The sequence below is a fragment of the Macaca mulatta genome, chromosome 11, assembly GCF_049350105.2.
Source record: "Macaca mulatta isolate MMU2019108-1 chromosome 11, T2T-MMU8v2.0, whole genome shotgun sequence".
NCBI lineage: Eukaryota > Metazoa > Chordata > Mammalia > Primates > Cercopithecidae > Macaca > Macaca mulatta.
In genome coordinates this window covers 109,420,568-109,443,615 of record NC_133416.1, presented here as the reverse complement: position 1 = coordinate 109,443,615, position 23,048 = coordinate 109,420,568, and the positions used below count along the sequence as shown (strand labels likewise).

General features: G+C 39.3%; 2 protein-coding genes across 8 annotated transcripts in view; one reads left to right on the top strand and one right to left on the bottom strand.

Annotated features, from left to right (window-relative positions):
• The window catches only part of PARPBP (PARP1 binding protein), a 66,344-nt gene extending 59,317 nt beyond the window's left edge, over positions 1 to 7,027 (bottom strand). For 2 of the 3 annotated variants that reach the window (XM_015152609.3, XM_015152610.3), the window contains exons 1-2: positions 6,903 to 7,027; positions 3,179 to 3,334 (exon numbers count right to left, since the gene is read on the bottom strand). In XM_015152609.3, coding sequence (XP_015008095.3) covers positions 3,179 to 3,331 — 153 coding nt within the window. In that variant the 5' untranslated portion in view covers positions 3,332 to 3,334; positions 6,903 to 7,027. The remainder of the gene's footprint in view (positions 1 to 3,178; positions 3,335 to 6,902) is intronic. The other variant, XR_013401287.1, reaches the window with a different exon arrangement.
• A 38-nt stretch (positions 7,028 to 7,065) lies between these two features.
• Positions 7,066 to 23,048, top strand: part of NUP37 (nucleoporin 37) — a 59,414-nt gene continuing 43,431 nt past the window's right edge. For 2 of the 5 annotated variants that reach the window (XM_077952485.1, XM_015152529.3), the window contains exons 1-3: positions 7,066 to 7,130; positions 8,616 to 8,836; positions 14,951 to 15,075. In XM_077952485.1, coding sequence (XP_077808611.1) covers positions 8,681 to 8,836; positions 14,951 to 15,075 — 281 coding nt within the window. In that variant the 5' untranslated portion in view covers positions 7,066 to 7,130; positions 8,616 to 8,680. Of the gene's footprint in view, positions 8,207 to 8,615; positions 8,837 to 14,950; positions 15,076 to 23,048 lie in introns of those variants that run through there. The other 3 variants (XM_077952483.1, XM_077952484.1, NM_001260738.1) reach the window with 3 other exon arrangements.

The following is a 23,048-nucleotide window of genomic DNA, read 5'->3' as shown; positions in this document are numbered from 1 at the left end:
ACACCTGGCTAATTTTTGTATTTTTTTGTAGACACGAGGTTTTGCCATGTTGCCCAGGCTGGTCTTGAACTTCTGGGTTAAAGCAATCTGCCCATCCTGGACTCTCAGAGTGCTGTGATTACAGGTATGGGTCAGTGTGCCTAGCCCATAAATGTAAATTCTAACTGCCACATGCAAGATAAAAAAGTGTCTATCATGTAGCTACTTAAATAAGGAGCCTAAGGAACCTCTTGCTTGGTACAAACATTTCATTTCAAGGCAAAACTATTTGTAACACAAAAGAACTTCAGTCTAAAGATCCACCAATAAATAAAATGTAGCAGTCATATTAAAGGAACATGTGAGAGTGATAAAATGAATAAATTAGATTAACTTTTCTATCAGTACCTGAAAAGATCTTGAAAATAATGTTGGATGAAAAAAAGATATAGAAAGAACTGATACTGTTACAATTTTATTTTATTTATTTATTTTTGAGGTGGAGTCTCACTCTGTCGGCCAGACTGGAGTACAGTGGCTCACTGCAACCTCTGCCTCCTGGGTTCAAGTGATAATCCTGCCTCAGCCTCCTGAGTAGCTGGGATTACAGGCGCCTGCCACTATGCCCGGCTAATTTTTATATTTTTAGTAGAGACAAGGTTTCACCAAGTGGGCCAGGCTGGACTTGAACTCCTGACCTCACGTGATCTGCCGGCCTCAGTCTCCCAAAGTGAGGGATTACAGGCATGAGCCACCGCCCCCGGCCCCATCTGTTACAATTTTAAAACAGACACACCAACAGTGCAATATGGCTAACTTGATACGCAGAAAAACTTTCTGGTACAGAATACCTAAAACTACAGGAGAAAATAGAAAAAATGTTTTAAAGCATGACTAAATAGTCTATAAAAGAGAAACTACAAAAGGTCAAAAACAAAGAGAAAGTGCCAATATAGAAGGGTAAGCAAAAGGTGGGGCTTGTGTTTGTTTCAAGGCTCCCTGGCACTCTAGAAACTGGTTTTCATAAACCCTGAGCGCAAAGTTTAAAGGACAAAGGAAGAGTCCAAGAAAGGTAGAAAGCTGAATCAGAGACCCTTTCTGCTCACCCCGCCACATAAAGCCAAAGCCTTCTAAAGGCAACACTCTTAATATGTCTCCTAGAAAAACAATTTGCCCAGTGGAAGGCGTTGGTGAAGAGATTTGCCAATGAAGTGATTCTAGAAGTTATTCCAGTATTGTGCTTATCTCTCTGGGTAATCTTTGCTTTGATTTTTGCCTAATAATTAATTTCTGTTGAGGTAGGGGAGAATAATCATCTGACTTGGCAGAAAATTGAAGGTTCATTCCCTGGAGAGGGTGAAAAAGAGTCTCTAGATCAAAGAGTACAACTGAGGGGCTCAGCTTGATCTCTCTGATGAAGTCAACTGTCTGGTGTCTGAGCATCATATTCTTCTTATGGCTATTAGTTTACATGTATTTGTATGATCCTCTACTTAATGTCTGCCTTATCTACTAGGTAATATGCTTCATGACAGCAGGAGTCAAGTCTGGTTTTGCTCACCGTTTTAACCCCAACGCATATCACAATGCCTGGCATATAGTAGAAGTTCAAAAATAGAAAAAGAGAAAAAAGTAATTAGTGGAGGGAAGGAGATTAACATTTATTTAAACAGCTGTATTGGCCTTTTTACTGTTCCTGGAACATTACAGGCATAGTCCCACCTCAGGGCTGCTACACCTGCTCCTCCCTTTGCCTGAGATAGACCCTTCCCATAAAAATCCCCATGGCTAATGACTTCCCCTCTTTCAAATCTTTGCTCAAATAGTACTTTCCAGGTGAGGCCTTCCCTGACCACCTTATTTCAAATTCCAACAACCCTTTTATCCCAAACTCTGCATATTCCTTAGTTGCATCTGTTTTATTCTTTTCTGTATGTTTATTATGTACATATTAATAACGCTATTATTAATAGCATTTATGTCCTAAAAGACTAAATATCTTACAGTACTAGCTATCTCTCCCTAGAAGGTTCACTCTATAAGAACAGAGACTTCTTTCATTACTGTATTCCCAATTTTTACAATGATGTCTAACACACAGTAAAAACTCAGTATTTGTTCAAAAAATGACTATATAAAGTAAAATATCACTGTCATTGTTTTAGAGATTCAAAATTTATCTTAACATGCATTGTTTAAAATATGCAAAACTGCCAATTATTCTTGGGTAGAAAACACTATCCCTGTTTTAAGATTTTATACTTTTTAAGTGTTAAAATATTCTTCCTTTTTCAAAATGATGATCATAGTATATAGTAACTATTTTTTCTCAATGGCCTTATTTGCAAAAATGAGAAATGATTAAAATCTGTCAGTGTCTAATAATTTTTTAGAAATTTTACTGGTCTATGGAATCTAAAAATCTGGAAACTACTGACAAGTAAAATTAAAACAACTCATCAGAATGTCATTTCAATATCTAGACCAATAGACCCATTGAAACTAATTCTACCCTTCAAAAATCCTCTTCTCTAGTCAAGCCGGTATCTTTACCAAAGTCAAACCATGACTTTGATTCCCCTGAACCCTTCTTCTGAACTGACTTTCCTCATCATGCCTCCTCTACAGCCTTCTCTTCCTTTACCTAAAATCCATCTAATATCACAAAGCCGCTCCTTACCACTCTACCCTACATTCATCCTTTTCTCATCTGAACACCTCCAGCCCTTTAGCTAGGGCTTAATTCCAAACACTAGTCTGGCTCAAGCTACCTAAGTAAGAATCACTTTTTGGAAATTTTTTAAAGGCAGTTTCCAGCATCTCAGTGCAGATCAGAATTTCCAGGATTGGGGTACAAGAGCCAGTAGTTTTTAAAGTTTAGGGAACAAAGAAAGTCTTATTCAATAAAAATAATTTGACCACAATAATAGTTACATGTTTATCCTGAGTCTTCCTATTAAACAACAAATGTGCATGTCCCATGTATAATCATACATATGAAGAGTCTAATTTTGAAATAATTAATTTCAAATTCAATTGTAACATTCTGACACAGATACACAGAGGCATTTGTGAAAATGGTGTATTATCATAGAAGGGCACATATTGTAAGGAAATTAATATTCTTAAGTTTATTCAAATGGGCAGCAATGAAATTTTGCTTTAAAAAAACAAGTTAACCTAAATATAGTTTACCAACCTGTTTGTTGTTCTCTGCCATAGAAAGCTGCAATGCCAAGAGCATGGAGTCTGCACCACATAGCGTAGTTCTCTCAGAGTTACAAAGAGCACGCCAGTTCTTTCGAAACTCTTTGATCATATCCAGGACAGACTTTTGATTAAGCACAGCCATTATCTTAAAGTAGGACAGAATACAAAGTTAAAGTACCTTACGTTAGCTGGAAATTAACATTTAACATGTATAGGCAAGCACAGATAGAGAAAAATATATAGTGAATGAGAGGTCATTTTGTATTTACCAAGATTGCTTTTAATTACATTTAGGAAAACAAAATAATACAATTTCTGCTCAATCATATTTCCCTTCCCTTTGGTTTCTTAAGCCAAACCTTTTGAAAGAACAAAATGCAGCCTTCAATTCTGAAAATTCACACAAAAACAGACATGCAAATTTACTGCAAACTTATAATTACAAACATAACTAATTAAAGTTGTATTTAAATATATATATTTGTTTTGAGATAGGTAATATCTGATAAATTGGGAAAAAAAAAAAAAAAAACTAAAAAGCCAATTTCTTCCCATCCTACATTGTCCCAAAAGAGGTGGCCTATTTTTCTACCTGTTTGAATCTAGACCAGCCTCGTGACTTGATTTAACCAATAGAATGTGGCAAGAATGACGCTGTGGGAGTTGAGCTTAGGCCTTAAGTGGTATGTGCAGAAGTACTAATACAATAGGCCTGAATGCTCTCTTTTGAAGCTGGAGTTCAGTCTGGGAACTTAGATTTCAGGAGCGTTTCCAGTAAGAGTGGTTCACTGGGCTAAACTGTTCATTCAAACAATATAGTTTATGCTAAACACTTGCGAGTCTGGAATTTTGGTACATGTCAGACAGTGGATGCCTTTGCACTTAGCCCCCAATAAAAACCCTGGGCATGGAGTCTCTAATAAGCTTCCCTGGTAGATAATTCACATGTGTTGTCACAACAGGTTACTGGAGGAATTGTGTCCTGCGTGACCACCAGAGTATCACCTAGCACTGTCCCACCCAAACTGCTGATCCACAGAATCAGAAGGAAAGGGTTATTTTAAAACCTTAACTTTTGAAATGGTTTGTTACACTGTACTACATAACCAATAAAATAACTAATATTTAGGAGCTTACTTGGTGGAGATGCTTTTCAAAAGCTTAATATTGATTACCTCACTCAATTCTCATAAGTGTCCAATAAGACAGGTCTGTTACTATCCTCATTTTACCTAATATCCTCCATGTCACTCAGCTTGTAAGTGGACAAACAGTGTAAACTTAAGACGTCTAACTCTATAAGCTGTGTTCCTAAAGCATCATATTAAATAACTTCTCCTGATGCACACAAAAGCCTTTCAAACTAATTTGAGGCAGTGCCATTGTTTCACGTACCCAAGACTACATAAGGCATCCAATTCCTTTCTCTGAGTTTACAGACATGCCTGCTAAAAGTTTTTTTCCTACTTTAGGTACTCAAGTCTAGGCATACTCACATGCCCATCATCTTATTTTGGGCATTTTCTTGCACTCATTCCATTTCCTGACTCCTGCTATGCATTTCTTCTATTTTTATGTGGCATAAACAGAATTCTAGATGTTTACTGGCATCTTTGGTTTGTATAATCAAGAACAAAGACATATGCCACTTGCAAAATAATTAAATTATAGATACAATCTATGATGCAACTTAAAGATACAGGTAGAAAAATCAGAGATTAATTATTTACATAAATGCAAATCCTAGTAAATAGCTAAGAGTTGTATTTCTCTTCAAAAAATCACCCTCATCTCTTGAAAGAAAAAAAAAAGTGAAGAAGTGTCAGCTTCAGTGACATGGTCACTTTGCCTGAAATAAATTTTTAGGAGTAAATTACTTACCAGTATTATCTAAAGGTCGTCTTATGAGATTTGATTGCTATGAATGAAGACTCACTTGGGAATTAGACTATTCTGAAATGTGGCTCCACCACTTACTGGCTGCGAGATCTTGGCCAAGTTATATCACCTTTCCCTGTCTCAGCTTCCTCATAATGAAAATGAAAACCCTATCCCATAGGGTTTTATGACGAGTAAACAACATAAACACAAGTAAAGCTTTTAGAACAGTGCCTGGCATGTATAAAAGCACATTAACTATTATCACGCATTATGAGTTTCTAAGTTGTTTTGAGTTAAAAGTAAAAGAGCATTGGCCTGGCATGGTGGTTCACACCTGTAATCCCAGCACTTTGGGAAGCCGAGGCTCACCTGAGGTTAGGAATTCGAGACAAGGTTGGCCAACATGGTGAAATCGTGTCTGCTAAAAATTAGTTGGGTGTGGTGGCACGTGCCCCAGCTACTCGGGAAGCTGAGACAGGAGAATTGCTTGAACCAGGGAGGTGGAGGTTGCAGTGAGCCAAGATAGCACTACTGCACTCCAGCCTAGGTGACAGAGTAAGACTCCGTCTTAAAAAAAAAAAAAAAAAAAAGCATTACTATAGTGACAGAAAACCAAGAGTCTCATTCAGGGATCAGCTAACTTTTTCTAAAGGAACAAACAGTAAATATTTGAGGCAGGCACAACTACTCATTTTGACCTTCTAGTGTGAAAATAGCCACGGACATACATAAACAAATAAGCACAGCTGTGCTACAATAAAACTTTTTTATGGGCATTGAAATTTGAATTTCATGTAATTTTTACACATCACAAAACATTATTCATTTTTTCCCCAACCATATAAACATGTAAGACTCATTCTTAGCTAAGGAGCTAGCTGCACAAAAACAGGCAGCACAGCTAGTTCGTCAACCCCTGGTCTAGTCCCAGCTCTTCCTGTAGTTAGCTGCCTGAGGGAGCCTATGCGATAAGCTTCCACGTGGTTGCCTAGGTGGAAGCATCATTACACAGAAATACTTGCCTTCCAGTCCCTTGTGAGGAGTCAATGAGACAATAAATATGCCAGCACTCTGAATGGCAGGCTGCACTATACAAGAAAAAAAACAGTAGCCAAAGGCAGCAGCGATAACACTTGTTTTTAAAAAATTGGATTCCAAGCTGCTCTAGAGCAAAAACTGTGAGACAAAAAATTGTCACTGGGCAGGCAGTGTGAAATGGTTGAAAGAACTACATTTTCGAGTCAGATATCACTTCCAGGCTCCCCCATTTATGACCTGTAGTCCTTCGGTATTTAAAATCTCTAATGAGCACAAGTTTCTTCACCTGCAAAACCAGGAAGGGAATTCCTACCTCACAGAATGAGACGTCAGTGCAACGAGTACACAACCCACCTAGTGCCAGGCATTTAGTAGGTGCTCATTTAAAAAACTGCACTCAACATCATTATCAGTGTTAGAGTGCAAGTGCCAAAGGTTCCTTGGGAAGCTGTAACTAATCAGGAGTAGGAGAAAGTTGAGGAATTGGAGTCTGCGTGCATAGTGGGACTAGAATCCTGATTTCCTGCCTAACTTTAAGCAGGCCTCTATCGGCCGGTCTTCCAAGCTGCAGACGAACCCTCAGGACCTTCCAGCTCCATCGCTAGATACTGTGAACTCCACCTACAGCCCCCAGGCCCAACCAGACTCGAGCGCGAAGTCACTGCACCATAATACTTCGGTCCCACAGCACTTTGCTACGACCGGGTATTATAGTGCAAAACACCCTCAAAAGCCACAGCCTGAAACATCACTTAAAAATGCGACAGTGCGGGTGGGGCAGACGCGAGATTTACCTGGTTAGGGGTAGACCCGAAGACGTACGCTCGAACTTGCGGAAAGTTCCCCCAAGGACAGCCCTCCCGCGGCCGCCTCAGCCGCCGCTGAATACATTTCAAACCTCGCGGGAGACCTCGGGAGCCAATCGCTGTGCTCGCCCTCCGACCCGGAAGCAGAGCCAGAGCGCGTCGTAGCAGCCCCCAACGAAGACCGGCTTGTCTCTGGTCGGTTCCTGGCGCTCTGCGGTGGGTATCGAGCGGGGAGCCCAAGAGGCCGTGATGCTTTTCTGCCGGCCGCCCAGCCCTGCCATTCTATCCCCAGGAGTTTTTCCTTCCCACCTCGGGCCCCGGGAGGTGGGAGCGGGGTCTTGAGGAACTCGCCTGGCCCGGGAGAGGTGTCGGGGCTCATTGCAGGGAGTTATCTTGTTCCCTCCCTTCTTCTCTGCCCTTCTAGTTTTACAGGGGCAAGTCCTGCCGAATGTGTATGGTGAGGCCCTGGGCACTGCTTTAATGAGCAGTAGGTGTGGGAACTGCACAATATCCTGACCTCGAATCTCTTGCACTTCCTATACCTCTCTGCCTCCATGTCCCTAACACTTGCTGGTCACCCTTAACAAGTTTTCAGTCCCGGATGTCCATTCCTAAGGTTACTAGTTTATAAGCGTCTCGAGGTGGGACTCATCTGATTTTCAGTAGATATTGTTAAAATGCTTGATATGTTTGTTACGGAGCCCGTCTGTTTTCAGGACAACGCTTGTGTCGAATTTTTTAAAAAAACCAAAAACTCTAAAACCCATAATTCTCCTGTGGGAATGCTACTTCCAGAGTGCACACTAGTCCCTGACGGTTAGTTAAAGTCTTGTGCCTAGTTTTAAGAATATTACTATTTTAAATTTTATTTTAAGTTCCGGGATACGTGTGCGGGACGTGTAGGTTTATTACAAAGGTAAACGTGTGCTATGGTGGTTTACTGCGCTTGTCAACCCATCACCTAAGTATTAAGCTCCACATGCATTAGCTATTTATCCTGATGCTCTCCCTTCCCCCAACCCCCCGAACATTATTTTTGTATCACAAATTTTGGCACTCCTTACAACAGATCCTGTATTTTGTATCTGTTTATATTGTAGCCCTTTTCACGTTGAGTCATAACTATCGCTAAATTGTGGTCTCCTTTAAGCCAGAAGGCTGTTTTTTTCTTCATTAGCACTGGTTCTCCACACACAATGAAGTCTTCCAAATCCTGGCCCTGCTTACAAGCTTGGCAAGTTAGTTAACCTACTGAAGCTACAGTTTCTCCATCTGCAAAATGGAGACCAGAGGTAGTACCTGCCTTTAGATTTGTACAGATACTAGATGTGGTCATGTCAGTGAAATCCTTAATGTGGCACCTGCAAATAGTGGTTCATAAAGGTTATTTTTATTAACATATTTGCTATTAAAATGATTCCATCTTCAGATGGAATACTTTTTGTTTTAGATAATCTAAACAGAACTTTATGGTGTTTTTGTCTGCTAGAATCACAGATACGGGAAAAAGCTGTAGAGCCAATGTGGAACCATTAATAACTAGATTTAATATTTTTCCTTCAGTTTCTGTCCCTTGATAAGGACTTTAAATGTTTCTTTTGAGCTTTCTGTCTCATTGTAACACCACAACCTTATTTTGATGCATTTGTTTAATGACTAACACTTCAACCATTCTAATTGTACCTGTGCTGTAATCCACAGTTTCGTGACCTTGTCCAGTAGAAGGCTATTTAATTTTCACAACTGCTTGAATTTTGACATACAAGATGAAGCAAGATGCCTCAAGAAATGCTGCCTACACTGTGGATTGTGAAGATTATGTGCATGTGGTAGAATTTAATCCCTTTGAGAATGGGGATTCAGGAAACCTAATTGCATATGGTGGCAATAATTATGTGGTCATTGGCACGTGTACGTTTCAGGTTAGTCTACAAAACTGCACCGAATGACAGTGAACATATTTCACTGATAAGAGAACTTACACAAACCAAATCTAAACTTTGAAAGTATATTGAGTTTGAATGTTAAAAAAAAAAAGATAACGCCCATAGAGAAAGATGTTCCCAGTTATATGTGCCTGAGATTTATGTAAACATTATATAGATAGTGAAAAAGAATAGTATGAGGCTTCTCTTTTGCTTCATGATCATTAATGGAATATTCTGATAACTGAAGGCTATGATTAACTGAACAATGGTATGTACAGGAAAAAAACAATATAAATGAGATCCAATTAATTACGGTTTTTCTACATCCTGCTTTGACATACGAAACCAGCTAATATTGAGAGCCTGGAAAATGATCTTCCAGGAGATTTTATAGCTTTTATAATATTCAGCTTTCCTATTAGTATGCTGTCATACTTTTTGTGCATCTGAAGTATGCAGAGTATGGAGTCTTATTAATTGAGGAGGCAGTTAAGCATCGCTATTAAGAGCGTGAATTCTAGAACTAGAATGCCTACATGTTTACTCCTGCTTTACTTACTTCTTACTAGCTATGAGACCTTGAATAAGATATTTAGCCTCTCCTGTAAAAAAGAGGAAAACTGCTCAAATTTTAGTATGTGTAAACTTCCGAGAGGGCATCTGACAACACTGTGATCCATATATATGTTTTAGTTGTCATTGATATGGGCAATGGTAATACTCTCAGATTTAATCACCAAAGTAACATTGCTTTGTGGTGAACATACACCATGTTTTCGCAGAGGAAAACTAGTTTTACATGTAAGAGAGACTTTGAACAACAAAGGTTCAAGCGTCAGGACTATCTGGCTAATCTTTTGTCTGTCAGAATATTATTATTTTTATTATTATTATTATTTTTGAGACAGAGTCTTGCTTGGTCGCCCAGGCTGGAGTGCACTGGTGTGACCTTGGCTCACTACAGCCTTCATCTCCTGGGTTCAATTGATTCTCCTGCCTCAGCCTCCTGAGTAGTTGGGATTACAGGCATGCGCCACCACCCCCAGCTAATTTTTGTATTTTTAGTAGGGGGTTTCATGATGTTGGCCAGACTGGTCTCGAACTCCAGACCTCATGTCATCTGCCCACCTTGGCCTCCCAAAGTGCTGGGATTACAGGTGTGAGCCACCCTTCCTGGCCTATCAGAATATTATTAATAGAACTGTATTTCTCAAATTATAATTAATACGGTAATTTGGAAGTGTCCAATTTTCTAAGGTTTAAAATAACTATCACTAAAGTGATATTATATCATTATAAATGTTATTTCCTCCTTTACTGAAAAGGCAATTCTGTATCTTTTTTTTTTTTTTTTTGATATGGAGTCTTGCTGTGTCACCCAGGTTGGAGTGCAGTGGTGCGATCTCTGCTCACTGCAACCTCTGCCTCCTGACTTCAAGCGATTATCCTGCCTCAGCCTCCTGAGTAGCTGGGATTACCGGTGCGTGCCATCATGCCCAGCTAACTTTTTTGTATTTTTAGTAGAGACAGGGTTTCACCATGTTGGTCAGGCTGGTCTTGAACTCCTGACCTCGTGATCCGCCTGCCTCAGCTTCCCAAAGTGCTGGGATTGCAGGCGTGAGCCATCATGCCCAGCGGCAATTCTGAATCTTACAGTATTGTGACATCAGAAATGCAATTTGGCATTTTATAGCACAATAAATATATAAAGCTTTACAAATTGGAATATAGTCATATTTAAGAGGAAGTATGAATTAAAAGTTTCAGTTTGTTGCTGTCTGAGTAGAATATGACAGCTCCTAGGCTATTTCATACTGTCTCTTTGGGTGGGGGGGTAGAAATTACTACCTTTTAGACTAAATATGACCCTCAGCCTCACTTACATGGACATGGTTTAGGATCATAAAAAGTTATATGATTAAAACAATGTTACATACTTGAAAAAGACTGAGGAAAAACCATTTCTCTAATGCAGGCCACCAATGCACAAAAGAGTAAAGCAGCCTCCTACAGGTAAAACTAATTTTTACTTCATTACTTCTAAAATTAATAACTGAACATAAAATTGTATTCAAAAACACTGAAAAATGTTTATCTCTCATTTATGATTAAGAAATGTTGAGAGAGAAAGTCAATGGAGAACAAATTAGGAAAAGAGAAAGGCAAAGATGAGAGAGGGAGAAGATGGGAGAAAGAAGGAAAATGACAACGTGAGAAAAAAGAACTAGTATAAACATTTGTGTTCTGTTATGTTTTATGGTCACATGTATTGTCTCAGTTGACCCTCATACCTGTGAGATTAGCAATGTAGGTCTCATGCCCAAATTACTAAGGAAAAAATTAGATTTTTATTAATTTGGACAATAGTAAACACAAATTATATTCTGCACCAGACATTGGAAATACAATTAAGTAAGTCCATTTCAAAATAAATTATTGCTTTTCTTTGAAGTTATTTTTTATCTAGCTAAACACTGTTAAACATTATTACTATTCTGTTATCCTAGAACCTTCAAGTTCCATTGCACCCAGTTTCATACCTCTTGTCTTGAGAGAAAACTAAGTAAAGGTAAATTAAGTGGAAAGATTTCCACATTCCTGTCAGAAAGATAATCCTTATTTTAAGGCTATTTAGAAAACGTTGTAGATATAGTGAATTTGAATTTCAGCAAAGCATTTTTCAGAATCTCATGCTGTCCCTTTGATTATGATGGACATATGAGCTTCTGCACGATAGTACTGTTAACTGGTGTCATGTATTTGTCAGATATTCCTTAAGTGCATACTGGGTGCCAAGACATGAAAAAAGCAAGGACCGTATCCTTAAGGAAATATTTAAATATAAAGCAGAGCAATAAGAAAACTGCTATAAAAACCTTTGTTAAAGGGCAGAGGAGCATGAACATGTATGCTTGCCTAAATCAGTGTTCTCGTCCAAGTTCTAGTAGAGGCCTCAATTCACTAATGAAGACCCCTTGAATAGACTTAGAAATCTGCTATGTATTTTACACTTTTTAAAGTGTACACGTGTCAAGTAGAACTAGCCACATTTCACGTGCTTCGTAAGGTCCTGTATGGCTAGTGGCTACCATATCAGACAGCACAGTTCTCTCTGCATTTTCCTCTGTAAATTGACAATAATCTTTAATATAATAATAATACTCTTTAGTTCTCAGCAGTATGTTATGATTCAGAGGAGATAATATATTTTAATACAAATTTCAGGGTAGTATCTAAATGTTTAAAACTGTGAAAGAGGTATTAGACTCAGAATGGTAAATGGATTTTATGTTATTTGTCACTCTATTTGAGTGGACAGAGTTGTTGCTTATAATGCTTTCAGGCTGAGGCTGAATCCGCTGCTTAGTGTGTCTTCACCTAGAGGAGATCAACTATGGCCAAATACTTTCCATCGTTAATTTAGACTGACTTGGTGTGGTTCCAGAGATGGAACATGGAATAATGAGTAGAATTTACATGGAAACAGATTTTGGCTTAACGTTAAGAACTCTTCTAATAATTAGTTATTCCCCAATTGAATAAACTTTCCAAAGAAGTAGCTAGTTCCCTCTCACTGGAAATGTTCAGAGAGAGGGGTTGTGTAAACTCAGATGCTCTCCTAGGGATTCAAGCATTAGGGGAAAGAATTGAACTAGAGAAACTTCATAGTCTTGACTAACTGAAATTCTGTATTTGGCCTTAAATGGGTGTGGTAGGAGGGCCTGCCAGTTTCAAACCTTATAATAGCACTTCCATCAACCTGGCTTTGCCCCAACCTCAAATATACTGAAGCCTTGTGTAATCATTTGTATTATAGCAAGTTTTCCAAAGTGTCTTAATTTCCTGCCTATACAATTCTGCTTACACCCCAAACTAAATCCAAAATAGCATTTGTCTCTGCCTATACCACACACACACCCTGGCCTTTTAGTTGGCTTAGTGGCAAACAGTGCTGCCAGGAAAAAAGGTTTCACTGGCAATATAAAAAGCCCAGGCTATACAGTCCCTGGGATTTCTTTATCCCCATGACCACCCAGTAATCCTGTATGTGATTTGGATAACAAATTATAGGACCTGATTTTCAATAATATTGTTACAGTAGCAAGATGATGTGTATTTACATGTAAAAACTTCATTTTTAAGAGACTGATTTGTCAAGTTTGGAAAAACAGATGTAATCCAAACTGTGAAGTCAGCTATGATTAGGCTTCTAAACTTATTTTAAAATTGCTTAGTGGCTGCTGTCTTGGCATATCTGGCTGTTAGCTATACAACTATTATACACACAAATTACGAAGTAGTAAAATTTGACAGTGTTTTTCTTTCCTTGATATGTGTATTTCTATTCTTTCATTTATGGAAAAACTTTTTGCTGTTAACTTTAAGTTCACCTGAAATTTGAAGTTATTTTCAAAGGGTATCTGAATTATACAGAGAAAGATGTGTAGTATGTTTGTGAAATGACTTTACTAGGATTCCATAGGCTATCCTGGAAAAATCAGTATATCTACTTGAATTTCATTCGAGTATACATTATAAAACTTTGCATTTAGATTCTGGGTGAATGGGATTCTTAGATCAGGCCTTCAAGTAATTCCTATCAATATAGACATACGTATTTCATTAAATATCAAGTTTCACCTGCTAGATTTTTTTCCCTGATACTAAAAATAACTGTAGTTAACACACAAGATTTCTTGGACAAATTTGTCATGAAAATTTGGCGTTAGTCCCTAGACCCAGTTCGGGTATTGATTTAAATAACAGAACAATGATATACTTATTTTTAAAATTGCAAAAATTTTTTTATCTTTTTTTTTCTTTTTTACCTTTCCTATGGTGCTGAGCAGTATTTTAATGCTTATAAAATATGTGTTATCCATAAAGGCATAAAGAATAATAAGATGAATCCCTATATACCTGCTGCCTATTTTAAGAAAAGGAACATTAGCAATTCTTTTGAGGCCCCCTAAGTATCCTTCCCTTACTCATGGTAGGTATTTTGCATGGCAGGGTTTTCTTTTTGTTTGTCTGTTTTTTCCTGCTTCCCCCTTAAGGGCCCTGGATCTATGCAGAGATCTCTCATCTGGCATCCTTCCTTGTCCTGGCACTAGGATTTGTCTCCTCTCTCTTGCAAACTGAAGCTTTAAATCATTGCATGTAGGCAGATGCCCTTATAACAGCTGCATACCTTGGTAGTTGTTTGCTTGTCTGTATTTGAATTTTTGCAATGTTGTAATGGGAGAACTTTTCAGGTTATTGTCCCCATTGCCAGCGATGGATGGCTTGACTTTTAAAGTTGATTTTTTTTCTCACCTTCCCATGAAGATAAACTGAAATCATTCTAGTAGGGCTGAACTAGATAAATAAGCCAACTTTATTAAGCATTTATTCCCAGAATCAAATATCTAAAACTAACCAGATTATTTCTTACATATTCACTATTCATAGACTGTAATAGTCCAGATGAATTATTTGTAGCATCTTGCACACATATAATGCCACATGTAACACTACATGAACATCGTTGACACTGATTATAAAGACTTTGAGATCTTTACGAGGTCCCAAGGTATTTTCCATGTAATCAAAATGTTCAGTGTATTTTTTTTTAATATTGTCAGTAGATAATCCGGTTCTGGTAATTCATTTACCTAGAATATTTTGATTCTTTAGAGCATTCCATTTTCTTTGTTTTCTTTTTTTATAAAGTAGAGACAGGTCTCACTATGTTGCCCAGTCTGGTCTAAGACTCCTGAGCTCCAGCAATCCTTCCACCTCAGCCTCGCAAAGTGTTGGGATTATAGACGTGAGCCAACACACCTGACCAAGCAGTCCCTTTTCATTGAACTTATTATGAAATGCCTCCTAAGATAAAGTGGAACACATTTACTGTTTGTTTCTAGTTGCCTTAGAGAGTTATTTTGTGAGGCCTAGACAACTTTGGATTTTTTTTTTAAATTCAATGAACTGGTTAAATCTTAATATGTAATTTGCTTTTGAACTTTTCAAAAGCATAAACATAACCTTCTGATAAATTCATTATAATGAAATACAGAATATTGTTTGTTCTCATTACTTACTAAAACATTTACTGTGTATGCTTAGGAAGAAGAAGCAGACGTTGAAGGCATTCAGTATAAAACACTTCGAACATTTCACCATGGAGTCAGGGTCGATGGCATAGCTTGGAGCCCAGAGACTAGACTTGATTCACTGCCTCCAGTAATCAAGTAAGTTTAACAGTACCAAATGCATTCTTTACTAGTGTACTTTGATTGTGTTACATGATCTGAAGTCTGATCATAGATACTTTTTTCTCCATTTCCATTTTCCACAACCCAAGATATTAGATATTTTGATACTTGCTACTACTTAATAATTTAGGCTTATCATCTGAATTTGTAATTTAGAGATACAGCCATGACTGTGATTCTTTGACCATGTGTTTGAGTCAAACTACAAAGCTTTTTACGGCCGGGCGCGGTGGCTCAAGCCTGTAATCCCAGCACTTTGGGAGGCCGAGACGGGCGGATCACGAGGTCAGGAGATCGAGACCATCCTGGCTAACACAATGAAACCCCGTCTCCACTAAAAATACAAAAAAATTAGCCGGGCGTGGTGGCGGCACCTGTAGTCCCAGCTACTCGGGAGGCTGAGGCAGGAGAATGGCGGGAACCCGGGAGGCGGAGCTTGCAGTGAGCCGAGATCGCGCCACTGCACTCCAGCCTGGGCGACAGAGCGAGACTCCGCCTCAAAAAAAAAAAAAAAAAAAAAAAAAGCTTTTTACGTGAGATTCATCTGAATCAAGGTCTTTACAGATTGTTCACTGAATTTACAACTTAATTGAAAGTACAACTCTTAAAATTACTAAATGTAGTTGAGATGTTAATGAGCTTTCCTTCCCCACACATAGGCCAAGATCACATTTTCTTGTCTAACAGTATATAAATCTGTAGTTCTGGTCCTTGGACTTCAGTTTTTGTGAAAGTGTTTAAAAAGAATGATGGTTTTCTGAGAAAAAATCCTAGCAATGCCTGCTGAAACCCTCTTTACAGGGGCAAGAATATGTTAGGTTATTTAAGATCTGTTACAAAACACTAGCCTTGCCTCCTACAAATGTCAAATCTAAAAGATGTGTCTTTTTTAGTAAACAGTTCTTAGGAACTAAAAGTTATCAACTATTAAGCTAACTTCATTTTTTAAATTAAGGGATAATTTAGATACTCTGATATTCTTAGCTGTTAAGGGTACAGTTTGATCAGTTTTGACAAATGCATATTCTTGTATAACCCACACCCTATTCATGCACAGTGTTTCTGTCACCCAAGAAAGTTTCTTCATATTTCTTCCCAGTTAATCATTGTACCCCACTCCCTACAGAAGCAACCATTGATCCGATTTCTATTACCATAAATCAGTTTTGCCTATTCTAGAACTTCATGTAAGTGGAATCATACAGAATGTTTTTTGTGTCTGGCTTGTTTTTGCAATTTTTCCACATTGTTATGTATACCAGTGCTTTTTAAGTAGTACTTCATTGCAGTGTATCAATAGACCATAGTCTGTTTATTCATTCTTCTATAAGTGGGTACCAATATAGTTTCCAGACTTTAGTTATTATTTTTTGCTGAATACTGCTTTGGGTGGTTCCTGGCCCACGGGATAGTCAGAGCAGGCCCTGGAGGAGGGGGTGGGAATTTGGGGAACAAGAGACACGAGAAATGGAGACAAGACAGTGCTCTGATCAAGTCTCGTTTAATGGCGGTAATGCACTGCCTTATATACACTTGGAAGGGAAGGGGTTGGGCTAAGGCGGAAATGATCTCATTGCCGAGGGCGTGGCCAGGTTAGTTTCGGTTTCTCCGGTCGGACGTCATGTTGCGGTTTCTCCGGTGGGACGTCATGTTGCGCTTGCGCTATTAAGTAACAATTTTCCCGCTATTAAGTAACAATTTTCCCCGGCGCGGGAAAAGTGAGTGAAGAAGAAGCAGGAAGAGCGCCATCTTTAATGAGGTATTAGTACAGGGGAAAAAAGGCAAAGATAGGGAGAAGGTGTGGGGTGGAAATGAATATAGCTCAGGCGTTTAATCCTCAATTATTATTCGCTATGGCTGGGGCGTGCAGCTCCGGACAGGTCCCCCTTTTTATATTTTTATGATAAGAAAACCCCTCGGGAACTGCGCCTGTCTTAGGTTGGGTCAACTCACCCTCACCTTCTAGGCCCGTCATGGGATAAGGCAGCAGCAAGGGCGGCCCTCCTGTCTTAGGCTCCGATGGAGATAGTGTCCTCTTACCCGTCATTGACTGTCCAGTTCAGCACACAGGGGAGGTGGTCTTATTAAGGTAAATAAGACTCACCATTTTCAGTCATCTCAAGGCGATGATAATGGACCTGTATAGGTTTGGCCTGGAAGGCCTCAATTTGTTGTCTGACAAATGCCATAAGCTTATTAAGGATTATAGGCCCGAGAGTGAGGAAGAGTAAAAGAGTGAGTAAAGGACCAAGAAATGGCAGGAGATAGGGGAGAAGTCCATCGAGTCCAGTCCATAGTGGATTGGCGGCCAAGCCTTTTCTGCGCTTTTCTAGTTCTTCTTGCAAAGTTTTTATCTTATCTCTGACGATTCCGGATTTGTTGGCGTAAAAACAGCACTTTTCCTGTAAGGCCAAACATATCCCTCCCTGTTCTGCCGTTAACAAATCTAGACCTCTTCTATTCTGGAGAACTACTTCAGCTAACGAGTCTACTTGGTCTTGTAAATCTTGTATAGTACTGGATAAGGTCTGTACATCTGAGATTAATTGATTGGATAATTTAGTATATTGGGTTAGTGAGACTCCTAGGCCTGTGGCTCCTGTAGTAAAAGCAGTGGTGATTCCTAGTCCAGCCAACAAGGGAATAAATTGTATGGCTCGTTTCGGTCTATAAATAAAATGTTCAATAGCGGGGATGGGGATAGGTTCATCTCCAGGGATGATATCAATGTCGGGGAGAAGAGTGGCCAGAACACAAAGCCCTGTCCAATTTGTAGGTAGATACGTATATGCCATGTTGTTTCCACAAACGAAAACCGAGCCATTTATAGCACACAAAGGGTTGGTGGCATTGATTATGGAAGTACAGTTGCCAAACACAACATAGCCTAAATCAATTTCTTTAGTGTTATTATATGATGGTGAAAAGAGGCAAGGGGAATTAGAAAACGTCATCGGTTGAACTAAGGGTGGGGGGGTAATAGGACAGGAATTATTTACTAAGGATTCATTTGAGTAATTGACATAGGGCAATGAAAGGTTAGGTATGGCTAGAGGAATAGGGGGGCCCATTTTAAGACAAAGCCAACAATCGTGGGCCAGGGTTGTATTGGACATTTGAAGTAAATTGTAAGTAGCATTGAGGATATCAAAGGTTTGGGCATCGAGCCTAAAATTATCTCTAAGCTCGGGCAGGGCTAAAGGGTGATATTGAAGTTCAGGGTATGGAGCTTTATGAATTTCTTCTAATTTTTTCTGGACGGTTTTAATTCTTGTAATATCTAATGGGCCTCCTCCATCAGAAATGTGAATGGGGGCGGTAGTGCTCCAACAAACAGGCTTTCCTTTTTGGCCGTTACAAGGAGATTGTACAAGTTTATTAGTGGATCCTAATACTTGTATGTCATTGATGCCTCCAGTTTGTGTTTTTAGTAACGTGGCCGTATAATATGTTCTATTGCCTGATTTGCATTGTTGATAGGAGGTATAACAGGAACTATGTACAGAAGATTGGAAAGAGCTACAAGGGCATTCTAGGAGCGGCCCGCTAGGTGAGGTATCTCTTGGGGTAGACTTACATTTCCATAACTGGTTTGGCATTAGGTAAGCTGTCTTGCCCGTGCAGGTCACCTGGGTGATTCTATCTGACGGAGGTTCAGATATTTGTCCCCCTCTGCAGTCACAAGGCTGGCCGTATTGTTTTCGTAATAATTCTTTTGCCTTACGAGGGTCACCAAAACCTGCATAGACTGTCACTATGTTGTATAGAGCGATTATTCTCCAAAGAAATTTCATGTTAGGCTTCATTTTCTGAAAAACAAGAAGGAAAGAACTTCTCAGGGAGATTTATCTTCCCTGGACTGACAATGGTTATGATTTATTTGTCTTACCAATCTTTCAGGCAGCCATCTGGCTGCATCATTTTTTTGTGAGAAGATGCATACTGAGCCTCTTCCCCAAATTAAAACTGGATCGGGGCCATGCCATGAACTATCAAGTGGATCTTTCCATTTTACCATTGCAAACTGTTTTTGAGATTCAGGATGCCAGAAACGGTCGGCAGCCGATTTTCCATGACTGTCCAAATTTAAAAAATTAAGGATAAACAGGGCATGATTGAGTATGTTTCTGGGGGTACCCTTCACGGGGTACCAGCTCCCCCCTTTTAATTTTGTGATAATAGTTTTTAATGACAGATGAGCTCTTTCTACTATACCTTGTCCTTGGGGATTATAGGGAATGCCTGTGGTATGTTTAATTTGTAGGGTATTACAAAATTGTAAGAAGGTTTTGGATATATAACCGGGGCCATTATCTGTTTTGATTTGTTTGGGTATTCCTAAAATAGAAAAGCAGTGTAATAAATGAGCTATGACATGTTTGGTGGCCTCTCCTGTTTGGAGAGTTGCACTGATGAATCCACTATAGGTGTCTATGCATACATGGATATATTTTAGTTGACCGAATTCTAAGTGGTGAGTAACGTCCATTTGCCAAATTTCGTTGGGGATGAGTCCTCGGGGGTTAACTCCTAGATGGGGAACAGGTAAATATGTTATGCAGTTGGCGCATTGTTTAACTATTTGTCGAGCTTGTTCTCTGGTAAGTTTAAACATAAGTCTTAAGGTTTGGGCGTTTAAATGATGTAAGGCATGTGCTTTTTGCGCTTGTTGCAAATTGTCTGTAGTGACTGTGGCCATGGTTTTTGTTGCCGTGTCAGCTGTTGCGTTACCTTGTGTTAGAGGTCCCGGTAATCCTGAATGTGCTCTAATATGCCCAAGAAAAAAGGGAGTAGTCCTTTTTCGGATAAGTTGTTGACATTGTAAAAATAGGTTAGCTGTGTCTGAAATATGTTTAATTTGAGACACGGTCTCTAAGAGGGGTATTGAATGAGCCAGGTAGGCGCTGTCTGTATAAATGTTAAGTGGCTGACAAGGAAAAGCTGATAGTGCTGCAATTATAGCTTGCAATTCGACCAGCTGAGCTGATGTATAAGTGGTCTGGAATTTAACGACTACATTATTGTAAGTGTAAGCGGCAAGTCCTGTGGAAGATCCATCAGTGAAAATTAGTAATGCGTCATTGAGAGGTTCTTTACTGGTAATATGGGGAAATACAAACGCATGAAGTTTACAAAATTGAATAAGTTTGTTAGGTGGATAATGGTTGTCAATCGCGCCAGTATAAGAAGCGCAAGCAATTGGCCAGGCTTCCGTATTTTGTAACAGCCAATGGATGCGTGATTGAGTGTAGGGCTGTATAATGGTAGAGGGTTCTATTCCAAAGTATTTTCTACTGTTTTCTCTTCCCAAGATAATTAGATCAGCTATGGCATCATAATAAGGCAACAAAACCTTTTTAGGGGAGGAGGGCAGGTGTACCCACATAATGGGATTGTTCTGCCAAAATAGGCCAGTAGGGGTTATTGTTGTGTTAAAAATAAGGAATATTAATGGCTGAGAATAATCAATACCGGTAACAAATTGTGTTGCAATGGCATGTTCTACCTGTTGGAGTGTTATTAATGCTTCTTTAGTAATGGACCTGGGGGATTTTGGATTAGAGTCTCCTTTTAATATATCGAAAAGAGGTTTTAACTCTCCTGTGGTGAGCTTTAAGTACGGTCGAAGCCAATTTATGTCTCCCAGTAATTTTTGGAAATCATTTAAAGTTTTTAAATGATCACGACGTATAACGGCCTTTTGATTAATGATTTTGGGTCCATTAATCTGGAAACCAAGATAAGTATATGGATCTTGTAATTGTACCTTTTCTGGGGCTATTTGTAGTCCGGCTGCTGTTAACTCTTGTTTGAGTTGGGCGAAGCACTGTAAGACTTGTTCGCCAATTTCTCCTGCTATTAAAATATCATCCATATAATGTATAATATACATTTGTGCCCATGTTTTTCTGACTGGCTCTATAGCGGCAGCTACATATTTTTGACACAAGGTAGGACTATTGGCCATACCCTGAGGTAAGACTTTCTATTGATAGCGCTTCATTGGTTGTTTAAAATTTGTAGATGGAAGACTAAAGGCAAATCTTTTCTGGTCAGCAGGGTGAAGGGGAATTGTAAAAAAGCAATCTTTAAGGTCAATAATGATTTTAAAATATTTTTGAGGAATCGCAACCGGTGAAGGCAATCCTGGTTGTAAGGCACCCATAAGGATCATAGTGATATTTACTGCTCTTAAATCTTGTAAGAGTCTCCATTTACCAGACTTCTTTTTAATAACAAAAATAGGTGTATTCCAAGGGGAATTACTTTCCTCAATATGTCCTGCTGCTAGTTGTTCCTGCACTAACTGTTGGGCAGCACTTAGTTTATCATTGAGTAAGGGCCACTGATCAACCCAAACGGGCTCATCTGACTTCCAAGTAATGGGGTCAGCGCACCTTTGGGGTGCAGGTATGTCAGTGGCCTGAGCTAAAAATTTCCAAACCCCTTTTTATCAAGTTGTCCTGAAACCAGTATAGGCTGTGGGATACCGTTCTCTCTTTTACCAAGACCTTTACCAGGGGTGTATCCTTGAGTTAACATTTGTGCAGTAACTATACCATTTGGACTACACATTATAATTTTCATTTGAGAGAGTAGATCTCGCCCCCAAAGGTTAACAGGTAGGTAAGGGATGACAAATGGCTTAATGAGGCCTGAATTGTTTTCTTTATCTGTCCATGTTAGGTATTTAGAACTTTGTTTAGGATTACTGCTTTGTCCAATTCCTCTCAAGTGAGTTAAAGTTTCTGTGGTAGACCAATGAGAGGGCCAATCTTCTTGTTTAATGATAGTTACATCAGCCCCTGTGTCTATTAGTCCAGTGAATGCCTTCCCGTCTAACCATAAGGTTAGAGAGGGTTTTTGATTTGTAATTGGTTGCACCCAATATATATCTGATGATCCGAAACCTTTTATATTTCTATTAGAGTATTGGATATTATTATCTGTTTTAACCAAAGGTAGCAGGAGTAACTGAGCTATTCTAACTCCTTGAGGGATAGTAATAATACTATCAATAGCTCTGGCCATAATTTTAATTTCTCCTTCATAATCATTATCAATAACTCCAGGGAGGACTTGTAAGCCTCTCATGGTGACACTACTTCTTCCTAAAAGTAGCCCAAAAGTGTTAGGTGGTAAGGGTCCATATATTCCGGTATTTAAGGTTTGCGGTCCCATTTCAGGTGTTAGTATTGTGTGGGAGGTGGAACTGAGGTCCAATCCTGCACTTCCTGGGGTTGCTCTACTAAGTTTTGAAATGGATTGCTGTTGCTGGCTGGAACAAAGCTGACTGCCCCATATGCTTGTTTCGGGGCCTGAGGCTGGCCCCTCATCCCGTTTCCCTGCCTGGGGGGTAAAGGATTTCCTTGACTGTCAGCTTTAGATTTATATTTGTTTGCCCAGTGCCTTCCTCTTTTACACCTTGGGCAAAGGCCTGGGATTTTTGCTTCTGGACTCTTATTTTGGTTTTCACAGCAATCTTTTGCAAAGTGTCCCCTTTTACCGCATCTAAAACATCCCCCTTTATCTTTACCTTTGTTAATGAGGAAATCTCTTACTGTTTGGCCGCTAAAAGCGGCGGCCATTGCTAGGCCTTGTTGATATGAGGGCCCAATATCTGAACAAAGGCGAATGTATCCTGTTAAATCTGTTTTCTTTCAATAAGGTCTGATTGCCGCTTGGCAGGCGGGGTTAGCATTTTCATAAGCTAACTGTTTAACATAATCTACACCCGTTTCTGCATTTCCAAAGATTCTACCTGCCGTGGTCATAAGTCTATGCACAAAGTCTGAAAATGGCTCATCGGGTCCTTGTTTAACCGCTGTGAGCGAGGCCCCTGGATCTCCTTTAACGGGAAGTTTTCTCCAGGCTTTTGTAGCAGCAGCCTGGATTTGTGAGAACAGTCCAGGGTCATATTGCATTTGGGCCTGAGTGTCTGCATAATT